Source organism: Bombina bombina, chromosome 1 (genome assembly GCF_027579735.1).
Source record: "Bombina bombina isolate aBomBom1 chromosome 1, aBomBom1.pri, whole genome shotgun sequence".
NCBI lineage: Eukaryota > Metazoa > Chordata > Amphibia > Anura > Bombinatoridae > Bombina > Bombina bombina.
This window is the reverse complement of record NC_069499.1, coordinates 356,255,647-356,268,290: the sequence shown is the minus strand read 5'-3', so window position 1 is coordinate 356,268,290 and position 12,644 is coordinate 356,255,647. Positions and strand designations below refer to the sequence as shown.

At 37.4% G+C, this 12,644-nt stretch overlaps 1 protein-coding gene across 1 annotated transcript in view; it reads right to left on the bottom strand.

Moving 5' to 3' along the window:
* LOC128645318 (unconventional myosin-X-like) overlaps positions 1-12,644 on the bottom strand; it is a 251,366-nt gene that overhangs the window by 209,831 nt on the left and 28,891 nt on the right. Inside the window, 1 exon segment of the mRNA XM_053698222.1 lies at positions 2,128-2,226. Coding sequence (XP_053554197.1) covers positions 2,128-2,226 — 99 coding nt within the window.

Sequence of the window (12,644 nt, the reverse complement as noted above, 5' to 3'; positions counted from 1 at the left end):
GCAGCATCGGGGAATTTCCAGGACAAACCTGTAGTGAATCATCACATCTCTTCTTTTTTGTCCCTTCATGTTCTCCTCCCACATTTTTCTTGGTTACCATCGACTCAGACCACTTCAATAGCCTTAGTTGAAGCCTCCATTTCCTCAAACGGCCACATCTACACTGCCTTAGACTTGCATGTTATACCAACACCAAAGGTTGTTGGGAGACAGAAAAAGCTACAGGAAAACGAGGAGAGCCCAATTTTCTACGCTTAGCTCACCCAGTTCTCAAAATCTCCACACTCAGGTCAGGTGACATAATTTAATAAGATCCATCAGCCCTTAAAGGGTACCAAGAGAAGCACATTTTTACTTTCTCCCACTATGGGGCATTCCCTACCTTTGTGAAGGAGAATATAGCACTACATGACAGAGTTTTGTTAGAATACAAAAGACAAAGTGTAAATGTAACTGACTTTAGGCTTTAGATTTTTTTTTTCGCTTTATTAAGTTTAAAACTTTCTATTTTGTTTTTAAACATTTTTATTGTAATGTGTATGCTTCGGATTAGTGCGCATAAAGAATTGCTAACTTCAATGTGCGTTATTGAAATACTACACATAAAATATTTTCATATATATATATATATATATATATATATATATATATATATATATATATATATATATATATTTTATTTATTTATTAATTTACATACTGAAAAGGAAAAAAAATTATATATATATATATAAAAATTAAATTTATAGTAAATCCTAGCGTTTGTAAAAAGCTAGGATTTACCAGTGGAACAAATAAAGGGGACTTCCAGTCATGAAGTATAAAATACTTCATGCTGAAAGTTCCGTTATTTGTCTGAAGCACCTCAGGCCGCCTGCAGCAGCATGCTATTTTTCAGTGAGGTGACGTTTCCACATGTTAGCCAATAGCCGTGCAGGTCAGCTGACATTATGCCGGATAGCTAGAATACTACTGGCTAAGATTACCTCACAGCAAAAATGGCGTTCTGCCGTGGGCTGCCTGAGGCACTTAGGCGTGGCGAACGCTACAGACAAATAAAGGAACTTAAGTATTTTTTACTTCATGACTTAAAGCCCCCTTTATTTGCTGCACGGGTAAATCCTCAGGTTTAAAAAAACGCTAGGATTTACTATCACTTTAAGGTTGTGTTGACTAGTATATTTTCTCTTTTTTGGCTAGTAATTTCTTCCCACTGAATGGTAACATACATACACATATGGTAATCAGATAATTCCTGACTGACATAGGCCAGATTACGCCCTTCCTACCATTAAGCAATTTGTAGGAAATCGGATATATAGACCTATAGAGAGTAACACACAAATCTATATCCAGGGTCGATTTCCCTCACCCCCTCTGCATGTGCCAGTAAATGGGAGGATCAGTGGTACTGGCTCATCACTTACTGCCTCTTCCTTTCATCTTCATAACTGATGTATCATCTGCACTATCCCAGGACCTCAGCAAGCTTCAGACAGAGGGCATGCACGCCCACGGAAAAGAAACAGCAATCACACACCCACTGTCTGGGTACAGAAAGAAAGTTCCCCTGTAGAGTTTGCATGAATAATGACTGCACAGCACGGCATGCGTTTGTATGTGGAATGTGAAACATCCCTTACAATAACATTGTCAACATCTGTTTACAGCTGGCCTATGATATTCTAACCATCAACTCCACTCTCCAACCAAAGGTCTAGACAAGGTTAGAGCAAGATTTCATGTTGGATGTAATGTCATTGACAAGACTAAATGCACTCAGTGGTTATGTGACCTTTTTTTATACCAGTAAACACAAAAGCTGTCCCAGTGACCTCAAGCAACAATGTATTACTAGATTATCCCTAATTACCCTCGAAGAAATAAAAAACTCAAATAGTAGCTACTCCTGTCATTGAATGTAGCTTGTGTCAGTCTTTGAAATCTTCAAATAGTTTATCACTTCTAGTTTTAGAGAGAGAAAAAAAAAAGAGCATTTTTATGCAATGCGCTTGCCTTATGAAAAAGGGGGGGGGGAGATTGCATTTAAAAGGTTATATAATACAATTATTATAATCAGGATATCATTTTGATTTTCTGTTTAAGTTCAATATGACTGTACTGTACCTGTCCATAGTCACTGTTAAATAGAACTTCGCCATCGGTGCAGGAAGTGACCGTTCCAGGAAGCAAATTACCTTTATCCACAAGCCAAACACGACTCCCCTATGGAAGAACAGCAGAAAATACGCTATTATACATTGCAGGTACATTGCCCATTAAAATGCCTCATAACTAACTTTTGCACCTACAGTAAATGTCTCCAGTACATTCCTGAAAATTACACTATCCCCAAAAAGGCATTACAAACAACTGCTCGGGTAAGTTAATATTTTGTTTTCCTCCTCTAACACCTTTAAAAAAAAAAAAATACAAAAATAAATAAATAAAAACATTTTATGAACTATGTTTGTAACACGCAGAAGTAGAAGAGGAAAACAACATTCTAATTGCTCCAGTCTTAGATATGAAAGCAGATTACTTCTCTCTTGTAGACAAGAAGTTATGTACAAGGCAGTAAAGGCAGACAGACAGAGTGTGACATGTGTCCTCTAGGGCAGGGTGGCATGTTGGATTTAAGCGTGAATAAAGAGTCTGTCATCTACAGAACCCACCTGAGAATTTGTGTAACAGAAAATCTATAAATAACGAGGCAGAATAAAGGCAAATAATGAGGCCATTGCTTGTATTAGAGATGGGATATACTATAATATACTAATTTTAGATAACAATAAAGGTTGTAGTATAAAGTTTCAGCATTCCAAGAACTCATACCTCTCCTACAGATTTTCCTCATAAATCGGATGCATGTATATAATAATACATCTTACAACCCAATAAATTACATTGGTACATGAGTAAGCTCTATTGCAACACAGCTCTCAGGCACCATATTGCACCATATTTCAAAAGAAACTTGAATTCCCAAACATGTGAGCAAGTTATGGGAACCATTTAAAAGTTGTTTTTTTAAGTCGGTACAAAATGTGAGGTAATCATGAGGAAAATACTGGATGTTTATGTCATGCTTCCAAACTGAAAGGTAACTTGATGACATTCTAGTACACAAAATGATTGGAAGGTATGTGGGATAGCAGAAGTGGGACAAAAGAAGAACAAAATATATGATAAAGCTTTGCATAGGCATAATGTTTTTTTATACATAATCATATAGTGTGTATAACAGCAGTTAAACACATTCCTGTAGAAGATCTATATACATTATAAATGTTTCGAAAGGATTTAAACCTGACAATTTGTTGCAATAAAATCACAGTTTTCAGAAATATACAGAAAAAGACGGCTAAAATAAATAATGGAAGTGAATGTATACTGCTAAGCTGGTATGATACACATAAATATATGGTAGACACCAAGTCACAATTCAGGGAGGCATCATACATTTAAAACCTAGCTTTAATTTCATGTTTAGAAGAATGTAAACTATAAAAATTGCAACAGCTGTGCTAACTACACAACTGTGCATTTAGAGGTTGCTGTGTCCCTTTAGAATGGAAGGTTTGGTCCTTTTCACATGAGTGCATTCAATCAGCGTTACAAAAATCTAAAACCCATCCTGATGTCTGTATGCTCCCAAGGACACAACAGAGCAATTACACATTCTCTTATTTGTGTTTGGGATGAGGTGGGAGGGAAAAAAACTGTACAAGTCCTGACCCCCACCATCACATAACAGACAGATGGTATTTTCAGGTACATTCATTTCTGTCCCTATAAATAGATTGTCAGACACACCAACGGAATTGGTGCTGCAGGGAGGAAGATGTGGGCCGCAAGACCTAATCAGGCAGAAATGCCTGGGGTGGATGGATCAAACCAAATAGCCCAGCAGGAGGGGGCGGGACATGCTGTGTAGCCGCAGGCAGGTATACAGACTGAGCTCGAAGGAAGTTAGCAGGGAGATAGAGCAAAGCCAAAGATGGATAGAAGGAAAATTAGATTAGGCATGCAAATAGCAATTTCCTGTTGTGCAGACAGTTTTCATCTTGCTTTATTTTTCTATGCAACTTATAAAACAAATAAGAAGCTCGTCAAATTGTACATTTACACACACATTATATATATATATATATATATATATATATATATATATATATATATATATATATTATATATATATATATATTATATATATATTACACACACACACACACGCATATATACATACATATACCATAAACTGATATTTAAAAAAGGCCAAACCAGCTCCCACACAGTTTTGCCAAATATTTAGGTTTAAAGGGACAGTCTACCATAGAAATGTTATTGTTTTAAAAGATAGATAATCCCTTTATTACCCATTCCACAGTTTTGCATAACCAACACATTTATATTAATATACTTTTTATCTTTGTGATTACCTTGTATCTAGGAACCTTCTTCCAGCCCCCTGATCACATGACTGTGACTGTTTATTATCTATTGTCTTGCATTTAGCATTGTTTTGTGCTAGATCTTAAATAACTTTCTGTGCCTGAACACAGTGTTATCTATATAGCCCACGTGTACTTTCTGTCTCTTTGTGTTGAAAAGAGATTTAAAAAGCATGTGATAAGAGGCAGCCCTCAAAGGCTTAGAAATTAGCATATGAGCCTACCTATGTTTAGTTTAAACTAAGAATAGCAAGAGAATAAAGCACATTTGATGATAAAAGTAAATTGGAAAGTTGATTAAAATCAAAAGTCCTATCTGAATAATAAAAGTTTAATTTATACTAGACTGTCCCTTTAAATCAAACTGGTTAACCCCTTATTGACAGTGAAAGCTGTAACATGTTGAAGAGCAACAAACAACATCCCTACAACTACCACCATTTATGAACTTCTGGCCCAGAGTCATACAACTTCAGTACATAGTCTTAATACTTAAATGGACATGAAACACATTTTTTTTCATAATTCAGACACAGAATACAATTTTAAACAACTTTCTAATTTACTTCTATAATTTAATGTGTTTTATTCTCTTGGTATCATTTGTTTGAAGGAGCAGCAATGTACTACTGGTTTCTAACAGAACACAAGGGTGAGCAATGACAATGACAATCGCTATATATATGCAGCCACCAATCAGCAGCTAGAACCTAGTTTTTTTGCTGCTCCTAAACTTGCCTAGATAAACCTTTCAGCAAAGGATAGCAAGAGAAGGAAGCAAATTAAATATTAGAAGTAAATTGGAAAGTTGTTTATATTTTTATTCTGTATCTGAATCATGAAAGAAACATTTTGGGTTTCATGTCGCTTTAAGACTCTGAAGTGCTTGTATCATGTGGTAGTGACTCCGTTTGCATCATTGATGGCATGATACAAGCTTCACTGGCACTAGCTGCAGTATACAAAATAATGGTGCATTGACAATATATATATATATAGACGGGTTGCTTGCTAACTCAATCATTACTAAATGTTGCAATCCCTGAAAACAAAAGGGATACGAAATACAAAAATGTTATTTTGTGATTCAGACAGAGCATATCATTTTTTTAAAAAAAGTTTCCAGTTTACTTTTATTATCAAATTTGCTTCGCTCCCATGATATTCTGTGTTAAAGAGATACCTAGGTAGGCATCTTGACCACTACATTGCAGGAAACAGTGCTGCCATATAGTGCTCTTGCAAATTGATAACGTTCTTGAAGCACTGCTGCCATATAGTGCTCCAGAAATGGGTCGGCTCCTAAGCATACGTCCCTGCTTTTCAACAAAAGAAATCAAGAGTACAAAGAAAATTTGAATAGAAGTAAATTAGTAAGTTATAATTGCATGCTCCATCTGAATCGTGAAAGAAACATTTTGGGTTTCACATCCCTTTTAAAGTCATACTTTCTAGTGAGATTTCTCTTTCATTTAGTAAAAGAGAATGGCAAAACATTGAATATAAAGCATCTCAGGATTTGCCTCAGCAATGGATAGTTTATCTTGCCAGCAGTCCTCTATTAAAGGGGCTTTCCAGTGCAGACTATTCTGGGGCTCCACAACCCCAGTATAGTTACAAAGCAAGTCTGCAACTTAATGCCTGAATTTTTAAAGGGACACTGAACCCAATTTTTTTCTTTCATGATTCAGATAGAGCATGCAAATTTAAGCAAATTTCTAATTTACTCCTATTATCAATTTTTCTTCATGCTCTTGCTATCTTTATTTGAAAAAGAAGGCATCTAAGCTATTTTTTGGTTCAGCACCATGGAAAGCACTTTTTTATTGGTGGATGAATTTATCCACCAATCAGCAAGAACAACCCAGGTTGTTCATCAAAAATGGGCCGGCATCTAAACTTACATTCTTGCATTTCAAATAAAGATACTAAGAGAATAAAGAAAATTTGATAATAGGAGTAAATTAGAAAGTTGCTTAAAATTGCATGCTCTATCTGAATCATAAAAGAACAAATTTGGGTTCAGTGTCCCTTTAATTAAATGAGCATTGCACAGGGCCACACATGGAGTGGAGCATTGCAAGACTATAAACCAAGTAAAGGCAGCATATGTTCCTAGCTTTTTTTTTCTTTAAATACAGGATAATTAGCAGGTTAAGGAGTGTAGGTATGGACATCATTTTGCACTAATGTCCCATTCTTGCAACATGCTTAACACAGATAGCAAATAATGCAAAAACAACATGCCCTGTGGAACAACATTATTTGGTGTTTGCATTAGCATCTCCCTATAACATCACTGTGCTGACTGCCCACTAGGCTGCACTTTCAGTTGCCGCTCAGTCAGCCGGTGTGGGACCTGTTTGTGCAGAAGACGGGAAGAGGAGGAAACCAATGGGCTACACTGCTACAATACCCAGGTATGACAAGTCGTACCAAAAGCAAGGCTTTGCCCTCCATGTCACAAATTGCTTGCCTCATCAGAGGAGCCCAGCAAGGAATACAGAAATGTGAACATTTCTGTGCCCCTTTAAGTTACATATATATTTTAATGTACAGCTGGTAAAAATACTGGTCACCTGTCAGCCCTAGCAATATATGTCATGTGAGATAGCTGTTCAATTAGTGTTTGCATTAGGAGATTTATTAACATATCAGGGATCTCTCTGATACCTTAGTGCATAAGTCCATCGGAAAACAGCAAAATGTATTAAAGCTAAGCCACTGTATTGGTAATAATATATACCCTTGTGACCAGCTCTCCTTGTGTGTAGCATTGGCCTGTTGTGTGCACATAGCAATAATTAACAACAAATTTAAGTAACATAAAATCATAAGCCTGCAAGTGCACCCAATTCCTCTCACCTCAAAAGTCAAGGAAAGAATGCGTCAAATACCTGATAATATAAAATCTGTCAAGAAAACAGAGCAGCCAGCCACATACTTTTTGGAAGCTGGACAAGGGTGTTTGTATACAGATATACATAGAATAAAACAGAAACTTAGGAGTGGAAGTAAAATTCCAGTGGCTCCTGGGAAATGTCAAGCTCTGTTATATCATGTGTTATACAGGAATTTACAGGATGCCAACAACTGTCTTTTCAAACATGAAATGCTCCCCTAACGGTTGGAGGCACAGACTGATAATATACATGTTGTCCCCTGAGACCTAGACTCCATCATGGTTTACCAAGTCATACCCCTTCCCCCCCCCCCATTTCCTTCCACTGACTCAGCAAGTGGAGTTGTCCTGCTGATCCTATGTCCGCATTCCAGTGAAGCTACATCTATTGCCCAAAGGGTTAATGCCAGCCACCCGCTGAGCGCCTGATTATCTCATGATGAGCAAGAGAGAACAAAATCTCAATATCATGCAGGACACAGAGGGCAATGCCCCAGGAAATCATACAGTAACGAAGGGAAGAATTGTCATGCCACAAACTGCTCATCCTCTTCGCAGGACTAGTACTGAGTGAAATGAATGACAAAAGGAGTAGCAGAGGAATACAGTATGGGAAAAAGGTACAGAGGGGAGAGGGGAACAGCAGAGAAAGATGATTTTTATTATCAATACATCAAGTGGCAGAACAAGCTGTCAGAAATAGCACAGTGCTAGGCTTTATTAAAGTGAGGTGGTTTAATATAAAAATAGCACAGCTGAGGAAAAGTGCAGGATGCTGCAGGCCAAATTCAGGTCCACCAACAGCTGTGATTTCAGGGTGGTCTGTGCAGAAATAGGCAGTGGAGGCTAAACCTCTGATTTTATAGGTTATAATAAATAAAATGGTTTCATTAGTGCTTGTTAAAAAGGGACATTACGTAAATAAAAATGCTCAAATGTGACTGGCATTTCATTATAGCATTAAATGTTTGGGTGTTTAACCATGAAAGGGGTTAAACACAGCGAGTTTCACCACAGGGGTCACAAAGCAATGCTGAGGGAGCAGGACACTCCCAGTCAGTCAATTAGGAGCCAAATATGCTCCTTGTGTCTTGTCTTGTCAGTCTACCTACTGTGTGACTTTAACCATGTGTTTAACCCCTTTACAAATAAGATACAGGGAAACCTACAAGAGGCTTCTAAACCAGAATGAAAATCTTAAACTTCTGGGATCGTTGGTCTTCTCTGCTTTCACCTGGGGGCAATATCGAAGTAGCTGCACCTATTTTAATGCACCTCTGTGCCTGAATCTGAAGTCATTATTTAGTGTCTGTGCAATAGATTCCAGATATCGATCATGTGCTTACTCTGGGAATTTGGAAAACTACTCATTTTAAACCATAACTAAAAACTTATACATTTGTTTAACAAAGTACTTAATATTACTTAAATACTGAAAAAATGCTGCAAAACTGTGCAATTAAAAATATTGTGGTGTGGCCCTCTCCCAGACTACAACAAACAATGAGAATGTTTGATAAAAACTGACCCTAAGTGGGATGTGTGTAATGGTCACTAGTGGAAAACAACAGGGGATGTATAACCCATAGAAGTGAACATAAGGCCTACAATTATAGTACCAGATACATATAATATGGCTGCCTCTTTTGTACCAAAACAGCAAATGAATAAAATATGAGGCTGATAGCAGGAATCATCTAATGGAATAGAAAGCCTGGGGGGGAGGGGAGCAGAGAATGAAGGATAAAAAGGGGGGGGGGGAGGTTCCCAGGGAGAAGTGTTGATAAAGAAGAAGAAGAGGTGATGTATCCTCTTGGGGAGAAGCAATCTAAAACCATTAACTGTTTATCTAACAAGAGAATACAGACATGAACATCCTCATTGCATGAGTCAGATTTAAATCAGGGTATGCTGAGTTATAGGACGGCCTGTATTAAACATTATCCCCAGAGAAAGAAAATGGTTTTAGTTGTCTGCTTTAAAAAAAATATTTAATAAATAATATCAAAAAGGTGATTTTTTTTTTGTCTGTGCTGAACCTGCTTATTTCCTTAGGCTCATCTTTCCCTGTTCACCAATGAATAAGATGGTAACTGTTCCTGTCAACCAATAAGCATTAAACAATGCAGTATGGGATGTGCGTAATCTTTTTCATTCACACAAAAAAATGTACATGTGGTTGTTGGGCTTATATATGAATGAGGTATGTGCTTATCAAATGGGTGAGTAAAATGTAAATCATTGAAACAGTAAACAAAATGACCTAACATTTTTGAAATAACTTCTTGCCACTGCCGCTGCGCACTGTATTCAGACATATGGATTTTATCTTCCGGCTTCAGTCATCCAACTGCAGAAGTTGGCCTAATGGATGGATCAATATCTAGAAGAACTATGACCCCTGTAGCAGTGATGACCTTGTGAAAAGTACTTTTTAGCCTTCACAAGCAACAGTAAAAATACATTGTCGGGAATAAGGCTTAAGGCAAAAAAAACTTTAACTCACAGATATGTAAAGAATTATTATTTCTGAAGCCTGTTCAAGACAGCTGAGCACATCCTGTCTGTCAATCATTCCAAAAACAGAAACCACCACATTGGAAAAAATAGAAGAGATTTAAATCAATCATGAGCAGATAATTGCATAGTATATTAAAAGGACACCCTCGGCAATAGTCTACAGTTGGCACAGGTAGCCAGGATCATTTAAAGGGCCAATCACACGTACATAAAATCCTCAAAGCTGTTTAACCCTTATACTGGACCCACAGCAAAACTCATAGCTGCCAACATTTAAAAAAAAATTCCAGGGACACTTTGCAGCACAGCAAGTAGGTTACCGGAGTATTGACAACCTACTGTTCAACTGCACAAAACACACCCATTTGATAGTAATTATATAATGTATTCATAGCGTATTATACAGATTACAGAACTAAGCTCTTACACATACTTGATAATATTGACAATACCAGTCTCTGGGCATATGTTATTTTTATAACACAGCATCAAAATTAGGCAGACAAATAAGAATATGTGAACCCATTCAATAACAACAACAACAACAACAACAACATTCCAGTAGGAGTTAATTCTATTTAAATATATATATCATTTTAAATGATGGTCTAGCCAGTAGAGGGTAGATCAGTAGCCAAGTAATCCCTCTTCTTTTACAACAAATCAAAACAGCTCCTTAGTTTAAAAATCGATCACTCAGAGAAGGTGCAGCAAGGAGTCCCTGTCTAGACCTACTCTGAGTGATCAAGCAAATTACTTGCTGCACGCAACGCCTCGCCAGCAGCTCCAAGCGTATGACAAACGCTAGGATTTACCATTACTAAAAATAAAGTGGAGTTTAAAGGGACATTATACACTAGATTTTTCTTTGCTTAAATGTTTTGTAGATGATCCATTTATATAGCCAATAAAATTAAAAAAAAACAAAAAAAACTGTATGTTTTGCTTATTTTTAAATAACATTGCTCTGATTTTAAGACTTCTAACCAAGCACCAAAGTTTTAGGAGAATACCGACGTATACCTACTCCAGCTTGCTTCTGTTTGTGTAAAGGGGGGGGTGTCTGCTATTTCCCACTTGCAGTGGGTGTTCCAGTAACCTTTTAAACAGAGCTAAACTGAAAAAAGACTGATCAGAAATAAAAAAAAATTAAAAAAAGTGCTAAACTCACCCTTTCTTTCCTGCTGCACATCAATAAACTCAGCGGCTCTGGCCGCCTACGGCACATCCTCTAATGAGTGGACGTTTGCACCACTAAACCAATAGCCGTGCATGTCAGCTGACAGTGTTCTGTATGCACGCACTGCTATTGGTTTAGAGGTGCAAGCGCCACCTCATTGGTAAAAGGGCGATGTGCCAGTTATGCATCTATAAGCCTGTAATTTTAATAGACTGGGATGAGTCTTTTAATAGACTGGGATCATTTGCACTTGTTAGGATTCCTTAAAGGGATACTGACATTTTTTTTCTTTCATGATTCAGATAGAGCATGCAATTTTAAGCAACTTTCTCATTTACTCCTATTATCAAATTCTCTTTGTCCTCTTGGTATCTTTATTTGAAAAAGCAGGAATGTAAGCTTACAAGCCAGCCCATCTTTGGTTCAGCACCTGGGTACAGCTTGCTGATTGGTGTCTAAATGTACCCACCAATCAGCAAGAGCTATCCAGGGTGCTGAACCAAAAATGGGCCATCCTCGTAAGCTTACATTCCTGCTTCTTCAAATAAAGATACCAAGAGAACAAATAACATTGATAATAGGAGCAAATTAGAAAGTTGCTTAAAATTGCCTGCACTATCTGAATCACAATAGAAAAAAATTGGGTTCAGTGTCCCTTTAAATCAGATCTGTTCATTAGATTATTGTCCCACCTTTAATATGCCTCATTTTACAATAATAAGAATAATTAGATAGTTATATTTGCAAATTAAAATTAGACAAGAGAAGCAGGAATGCCACTATTTTCCCCACTACATTCTAGTGGTCATCACCCACCCCTTAGGGCCACTAGAATGTAGCGGATTGGCTTACTATGTGACATCACATTGTTTACTATTGAGATTGATATTAGAGGTGTGTGATCGTAGTCTTCCAAACAGAGATACTTGATTGAGATTTGGGTATGGGACTGACAGAGCAACACGGTTTGTGGAGTATTTCACTCTGGTATATGGATTATGGGGACATAGTTTATGCACCTGCACCGCAAACTCACCTTAATAAACTTAATACATTGTATAACTCGTTCTGCCGCTTTGTGCTACAATGTAACTACAGGACCCACCATTGTGACATGCTAAAAGAGCTAAACTGGCTGTCGCTGGAATCCAGACGCACCCTCCATCTTTCCAGCCTTGTGTTTAAGAGCTTTTCTGGGAAGCTCCCACCCTACCTGAGCAAAATGCTCTCCCCAGCTGTTCCCACCTCCCATAACCTCCGATCCAGTACCAGCACATTAGTTAGTCTGCCTCCATACAATAAGAAAGCAGCTCAATCCTCCTTTTCCTACAGAGCACCATAATTATGGAACGACCTCCCGCACACTTTCAAACCTTCCCCAAGCCTAAAATCCTTTAAGAGATCCCTCTCTACATATCTCAAAACAGAATGCACCTGTCATGGTTGATTGTATATTTTCTACCTGTTCTATGTTAAATGTTGCATATATTATGTATCGATATTGTTTCTGTATTTTATTGTACCCTATTGTAACAATGCAATGTTTTGTGGACCCAGGACATACTTGAAAACGAGAGAAATCTCAATG